The sequence below is a fragment of the Austrofundulus limnaeus genome, unplaced genomic scaffold (genome assembly GCF_001266775.1).
Source record: "Austrofundulus limnaeus strain Quisiro unplaced genomic scaffold, Austrofundulus_limnaeus-1.0 Scaffold95, whole genome shotgun sequence".
In the NCBI taxonomy this organism is placed as follows: domain Eukaryota; kingdom Metazoa; phylum Chordata; class Actinopteri; order Cyprinodontiformes; family Rivulidae; genus Austrofundulus; species Austrofundulus limnaeus.
The window spans coordinates 1,733,072-1,740,694 of NW_013952497.1; the positions used below are offsets into that span (position 1 = coordinate 1,733,072).

Sequence of the window (7,623 nt, forward strand, 5' to 3'; positions counted from 1 at the left end):
CACCAAGATTGTGCAGCTTGTCTCTTTTTTGCTCCGACTTCAGATTAACAAAGCGAACTGCGCTGATTACTGTATACCAGAGGTGCCCAAAGTGGGGCCCATGGGCCAATTTTGGCCCACCAAACCATTTGATTTGGCCCACCAGCAGTTGTCCTGTTTCCTAGATTGTAATTATGCTGCAGGGAATTTTCTGAAAACTGCATTTACACTCAAACATGATTTTTTTCAGCTGATCAAAAGTTTAAGACCATAGTCTTTAAAAGCCAAAAGCTGTGCAAAAATCTGGATTCCATGTCATTTTCTGTCAAGTCTTTACACTGTCAAGACCTCCTGATGGCAAAAGTAAGAAAAGCTTACTGACTTTGAACGTGGTAGGATTGTTGAGCTGCATAAGCAAGGCCTCTCACAARGTGCCATCGCTGCTGAAGTTAGACGCAGTAAGACAGTCATTTTACATTTTTTAAACGATCCTGAGGGTTATGTAACAAAAATGTCAACTGGTAGACCCAAAAAAATTTCACCAGCTCTGAGCCGCAGGATCCAATTGGCTGTCCGTCAAGAAACGGGACGATCCTGTACCCAAATTAAGGCCATTACTGGTGCTGACTGCAGCCCAATAACCATCAGATGGCATCTGCGAGAGAAGGGCTTCAGAAACAAAAAAAGTCTTCAAAGGCCACGTCTTCTTCAACACCACAAAATTGCCCGTTTGGACTTTGCAAGGGTGCACCAAACGTGGGACATTGAAAGGTGGAAGAAAGTTGTCTTCTCTGATGAGAAAAAATTTAACCTTGATGGTCCTGATGGCTTCCAACGTTACTGGCATGACAAGGAGATCCCACCTGAGATATTTTCTACACGGCACAGTGGTGGGGGTGCCATCATGATTCGGGGTGTGTTTTCCTTCAATGGAACAATGGAGCTTCTGGTTATGCAGGGGCGTCAAACAGCAGCTGGCTATATGGAGATGTTGCAGCGGGCATCCCTCATGACTGAGGGCCCTCGTCTGTGTGGTAGTGATTGGGTTTTTCAACAGGACAATGCTGCAGTTCACAATGCCCGCCTGACAAAGGAGTTCTTCCAAGAGAATAACATCACTCTTTTGGACCATCCTGCATGTTCCCCGGATCTAAACCCAACTGAGAACATTTGGGGATGGATGGKAAGGGAAGTTTACAAAAATGGACATCAGTTCCAGACAGTGGATGCCCTTTGTGAAGCCATCTTCAACACTTGGAGCAACGTTCTCACTAGCCTCCTGGAAACACTGGCATCAAGCATGCCTAAACGATTGTTTGAAGTCATCAACAAGAATGGTGGAGCTACTCATTACTGAGTCTTTTTTGACACTTTTATTTCTGTTTTGGGGGTTTTAGGGTTTTTTTGAGCTATGTTCTTAAACTTTTGATCAGCTGAAAAAAAAACATGTTTGAGTGTAAATGCAGTTTTCAGAAAATTCCCTGCTCAAAAGTTCTTGTCTCTTGCACTGATTTCTTCTTTTAACATTGTGAAGCTCTACTTAGAACCTTCTTAAGATCAATAGTGCAAAATGTAAATTCTTGCACTTTTTTGACTGGTCTTATGATTTTGATCAGGAATGGTTATTCCATACAGTTCTGCCGCTGCCCTCCCATCCCTGGCCGGGTCAGAATTACAGTCATTCACGATCAGGTGAAAGCTCTGGCACTGCGCACAGAAATAGACTTCTTGCTGGCCAAGGGTGCCATTGTGCCGGTCAACCCCTTACTGGATGTGGGGGCGGGGGGGGGTACTCAAAGTATTTTTTTGCACCGAAGAAGACTGGTGGCTTACGCCCAGTCTTAGACCTGAGGAGTCTGAATGGGTTTTTAAAGGAGATCCCGTTTCACATGCTGAGTGTCAAGGATGTACTTCATGTGGTCTCTCCAGGCGACTGGTTCACCTTGGTCGACTTGAAGGATGCTTATTTCCATGTGCCGATTGCGCCCCGTCACAGGAGGTTTCTCCGTTTTGCATTTCAGGAGAAGCATTTTCAAATCAGGGTTCTCCAGTTCGGCCTCTCCCTGTCTCCCCGTGTATTCACCTGGTGCATGGCTGCAATCTTGCATCCTCTGCAGGTCAGAGGATTGAGGATTCTGCCTTATTTGTATGACTGGCTAATCTGTGCACCAACAAAAGATCAGGCCACGGCAGACACACTAAAGGTGCTCAGTCATATAGACCGATTGGGTCTTCGCATGAACTGGGAAAAAAGCAACCTTGTTCCATCTCAGGAGGTCACTTTTCTCGGCATCATGTTGAACTCCCTCACGATGACCTCTTGCCCATCGCCACAGCATGTCAGTGGGATTCTGCAAACACTACCTACCTTCCTGCCTGGCCATTCTCCCCCTCTCGTTGCTTATCTCTTCCTGTTGGGCAGGTTAACTGCTGCATCTACAGTAGTTCCCCTAGGTCTGTTGTCACTGCACCCCCTACAGATGTGGATAAACAGTCTGTGGCTGGATCCGACTTGTTTAGCACACCGGCGCAGGAGGTTGCGGGTGTCCCCTCAATGCCTTCTGTCAGTGGCTCAATGGCGGGATGCAGCATTCATGACACAAGGGGTTCCAATAGGCTCTCTACCGTCTCACAGAGAGGTCGTGTTTACAGATGCATCCCCCACAGGATGGGGGGCATCTTGGCAGACCATCGAGGGGACATTGTCTCAGAGGCAAAGGGGCAGGTATATCAATGCTTTGGAGTTGGAAGCTGTGCAGCTCACACTGAAGCACTTCATCCCAGGCCTACATGACAAGCATGTCCTTGTACGATTGGAAAATACCTCGGTTGTTTTTTATGTCAATCATCAGGGAGGGACAAGGTCGCTGATGCTGTTTCAGCTGACCCGGAGACTTTTACTCTGGGCAACCCCATGCTTTGCCATCCTCTGGGCAGCCCGCATTCCAGTTGTGCAGAATGGGCTGGCCAACTTTCTATCCCGAGAGCGCCCACCTCCAGGGGAGTGGAGGCTCCATCCGGAAGTAGTGGAGGACAACTGGCAGAGGTATGGCAGGGCAGCTGTCAACCTGTTCACCTCTCAGGAGACAATACATTGCCCACTCTGGCTCTCTCTAGCAGACAGGACCAGCCCCCTGGGTCAGGATGCACTGGCACACAATTGGCCCAAAGCACTCCTTTATGCTTTTTCACCACTTCCTCTGATAGCCCCAACACTCCTGAGGGTCCTTCAGGAGGGACATTGGGTTCTCCTAGTTGCACCCTTCTGGCCCCGGAGGACCTGGTTTCCACTGCTGCACAGTCTCTGTTGCAGCTCTCCAATGCCTCTCCCCCCAGGAAGGACCTCCTGTCACAGCTGGGAGGTCGTCTCATGCACCCCAATCCTCGTTACCTTCGACTCTGGGTTTGGCCACTACAGGGCCCGGTACTACCTTTTCGGGCTATGATGGGGAGGTTAGATATACCATAAGTAATGCGAGAGCACCTTCTACTCGGCTTACGTATGCTCACAAGTGGAAGATTTTTAGCAGATGGTGTCAAACTAGACATGAGGATCTGCTTTCGAAGGGTCAGTCTTCATCTACCTCGAAAGTTTACATTGCTGCTATTTCTTGCTGGCATGGGTTGGTTGGGGGAAATACTATAGGCTGTAACAAAGATGTGTCCTTGTTTCTGAGGGGCGAAAGATGTTTGCATCCCCCCACGTGCCTTTTCGTGCCTGTGTGGGACCTCGCACTAGTCCTCAATACCCTGTGATCCGCTCCATTTGAGCCTTTGTTGGAGATAGGCCTTGACTGTTTATCGAAGAATACTGTGTTCCTCCTGGCTATGGCTTCAGCCAAACATGAAGGTGAGCTTCATGCTTTGTCAGTTCACAAATCCTGCTGCAGGTGGAATCCAGGTGGTTCTGGTGTCACGCTCTGGCCTAACGCAACATTCCTCTCCAAATTGGCCTCGCCTGCGAGCCACTCTCTATCTCTCCAGCTTGCTCGTTTTGAAACAGGTAGCGCTAGTGCGCCTCTTTGCCCTGTTCGAGCCCTGGAAGTGTACGTCAGACGGACAGCTTCTCTGCGACAGTCTGAAAGTTTATTTATGTGCTATGCCGGACCTCGCAAGGGGCAGGCCCTTTCGAAACAGTGTCTTGCATGCTAGATTGTTGATGTGGTGGAACAGGCATAGACTCTACAAGGCCGCCAACCGCCTGTGGGGGTGCGGTGCCATTCATCCAGGAGCATTAGTGTCTCATGGGCTGCTATGACTGGGGTCACTTTGGAGGCTATTTGTGCAGCAGCTTCCTGGTCATCCCCAAATGCATTTGCTAGGTTCTACGGGATGAACCTGGCTGTCCTGCACCTGTTGGTGAGGGTCCTGTTGCAGCACTCCTCTTCATCTCAGTGAGGTGGGCATCCTTTTTGCTTGATTTGTCTTTTTTGTGATTCCTCAGGACTCTGTTGGTAATCTTCAGGAATCTGGGATTCATAGAACTGTAGTTAAATGTGTAACTTTCATTTCATAATTCTGAGTAAGACAGTTGCACAATGTAAGTTTTCTTGAATTAAGGAAAATTTCCAGGCTAACATGATGAATATAAAATTTTGTTCTTATCAAAAATATTCATTTTTATCAAGGCATAGTTCTTACTACAACATACATTTTTATAGCATTTTCCCTAATGTCTAAACAAACTAACATTCTTAACAATGAACTTTCTCAGAAATTCCTATGAATGTGTGAACTACAGTAGGTTCACTAAGGTTTAGAACCTAAATGCGGGCAGACACAAGGTACTAAGTAAACTCCTGTACCCCTTGTTCCTTCAACCTCTCCCTCGAAATCTCCTGATGCGTGCTATAGACTTTACTCCTTAAATTGTCATGCTCAATTATCTCCTCTTCCTGGCAACCATCCTACCTCACTGTTACGTGCTTCCCTATAATGTGCTATTAAGTGGGCATTGTCCGTCCGTTTTCTTCCACTTATCTGGGGTCGGGTCACGGGGGCAGCAGCCTAAGCAGAGAGACTTAGACTTCCCTCTCCCCAGCCACTTGAGCCAGCTTCTCTGGGGGAATCCCAAGGCATTCCACAGCCAGCCAAGAAACATAGTCCCTCCAATGTATCCTAGGTCTTTCTCTGGACCTCCTCCCAGTGAGACGTGCCTGGAACACCTCACCAGGAAGGTGTCCAGGAGGCACCCTAAGGCCGGCGTCACACTACAAGCAATCATATTCATCCTGTGATGGTGCTTTTATAGCAATGTGTGTAGTCAATAGCCCCGATTACATTAGGAAAACCGGTTGTCACTGCAAATTGCGCTTTAATGTTGGCCTGTTCAGCTGCATTGTTTGGGAATGTTATGTACCTGGATGACATACAGATAAGTTCATCCCACACAGCTGGCATGGCTCGGCTCAGTGTGGTCTGGCACAGTCCTGATTGGTCTGCCGACTCCCTCTGAAATGCCCCTGTTGCAAGAAATCCCAGTGTGGTCAGCAGCTGCACATGTACAGGCAGTGTACGGCTCCTCGCTGTGTGGTGCTTCAAAACCGGTCGTAGCTCTAAGCATAGTTGCAGAAATACTGCCCTTGGTAGCTGAAAATGACTGATGAGCCAGTCATCATCATGAGACAGAAAATCTTCTCGGTCGCTAAAAACACGCTCTCTGTGTATAGCGCAATTTGCTATATCCACCAATAAGGCTAAAGTCATTGTTGTCAATATTTTTGCCACTACTTTGCACATGCTTTTATATCCACTCATCTAATTGCGTCCATGTGGATGTAATAATTGTTAATTATGTGGATGTAATAATTGTTAATCATGTGTGTCTGGTGTGAACAATAATCATTTACACATCATGAACACTTTCTCAGAATCACCTCTAAGTGTTGCCAATGGAACCAAACCACATAAATGTGTGTATGCCAGCCCGGGGGTTGGTGTGGGGCTGCACACATTTCCACGTTCACTTCAGTTTTGATACATATGGTTTTTTGCGTGGAAAATGGCGTACACAAGGTTTTTGTGCATACACACCGTTGATACAGGAGGCCCCTCGTGCTCACTGGACAGCCTCATCGTCATCGTCGTTGTCATCGTCGTTGTCATCCTCGTTGTCATCCTCGTTGTCTTTGTCCGTGAGTCAGCTGTTGTCTAGATTCAATTTTAAATACTTGGAGAACTTTTGTGATGATCTGATGGGGCAAATATTAAGTCAATGAAGATGTAAAAAAGTAACTGTCTTATAGAGGTAGTAAATTCAATTCACTTTATTAACTCAAAGTATTTTTATTTATTTATTTATTTATTTATTTATTTATTTATTTGTTTATTTATTCATTCATTCATTCATTCATTCATTCATTCATTCATTCATTCATTCATTCATTCATTCATTTTTGTTCCGCTCTCGGAAGAGTAAGACACTTTTCCCCTGCTCTACTGCCCTTCCTTATCTTCCCTGCTTCGCTGCTTGGAACCTTCTCTACATTTTTCATCCAAAACCAGAAATTATGGTAATTTTTCTGGATTTGGTTAGCTGGTCTCTCAATAAAACTTTTGGAACAAAGTTTTTTCATCTTCCATGGGAGGACATATCAAAGGTGGGAACTCTGTTCTTCTCTGTTCTGGTTATATATCTGGACTCCGATCATTGGATTCTACAGATTGGCTCGGTGGTCTCCTGGTGTTCTACAAAACAGTGTTGTGTCTTTCCATCTCCTGGCTGCCTGACAAATTTGATGGATGGCTGTATACTATTCGGGACTCAGACATTTGCCTTGAGCGAGCTTGACTCGGTCTGCAAGCGGTTCTATTGAGGGTTGCGGGTTGGTTGTGGTCCCTGGACTTTGCTGGCCAGATGGAATTGATCTTTGAGAAGCTGATGGATCAGCTCAGCAGAATTTGTCCACATTTTATTTGTCTGATTGGATTTGCCACCTTTGAGATGCACCAGCAGAAACACTAAAGCAGATGGAAAATAGTTATCGGCTGCCTGTCTCTTTCTCTTCCCAAAACAACTGATTACAGGATCTGGCTCTCCCTGACAATGACCTTGATCTGTTGACTAAACTCTTCCTGGTTGGATATGTCGACACATCTCAACCCCACACCTCCCCCTCTCCTCTCTCGCTCGTTTGATTCTGGTCTCCTGAGCAGGCTGGGGGCTCACAGAATGAACAGTACCATCAATATTCTGAACTTTGGCTGCGCTTGTTTAGGGGACTGGATTTGCCGGCCCACCCCTAAACTCACTTACTCCTCTGGCTAATAAATCTGCCCTATGCAGAGGTTTTTTGTCATTAATACCATAGTGTGCCACTGTGTTGATATAATAAGATATTTTAGTTTTTTCCTCATCTTCCCTTGTGTGGTTTTTCTGGGTTTTTTTTTTCTGTTTAAGATGGCGCCACCGTAGGCAGCCTGTTACTGCAGCTCCCCTGTCTTGAGTTGCTGTGGGATCAATAAAGTTCTATCTTATCTTATCTTATCTTATCTTATCTTATCTTATCTTATCTTATCTTATCTTATCTTAGGTAATGCACTAAAATGGTCCAGTTCCTGTAAGTCGTTTGATTCAGTCAAGCTGCAAACCCATACCTCACCCAATCCACTAAACAACAAGAAAAAACAGTCCATACTAATAAT

General features: G+C 46.1%; 1 protein-coding gene across 1 annotated transcript in view; it reads left to right on the forward strand.

The window, feature by feature from the left end:
- Window positions 1–7,623, forward strand: part of LOC106520605 (extracellular calcium-sensing receptor-like) — a 26,059-nt gene that overhangs the window by 9,617 nt on the left and 8,819 nt on the right. Inside the window, exons 3-5 of the mRNA XM_014012792.1 lie at window positions 1,596–1,768; window positions 2,917–3,025; window positions 3,187–3,432. Coding sequence (XP_013868246.1) covers window positions 1,596–1,768; window positions 2,917–3,025; window positions 3,187–3,432 — 528 coding nt within the window. The remainder of the gene's footprint in view (window positions 1–1,595; window positions 1,769–2,916; window positions 3,026–3,186; window positions 3,433–7,623) is intronic.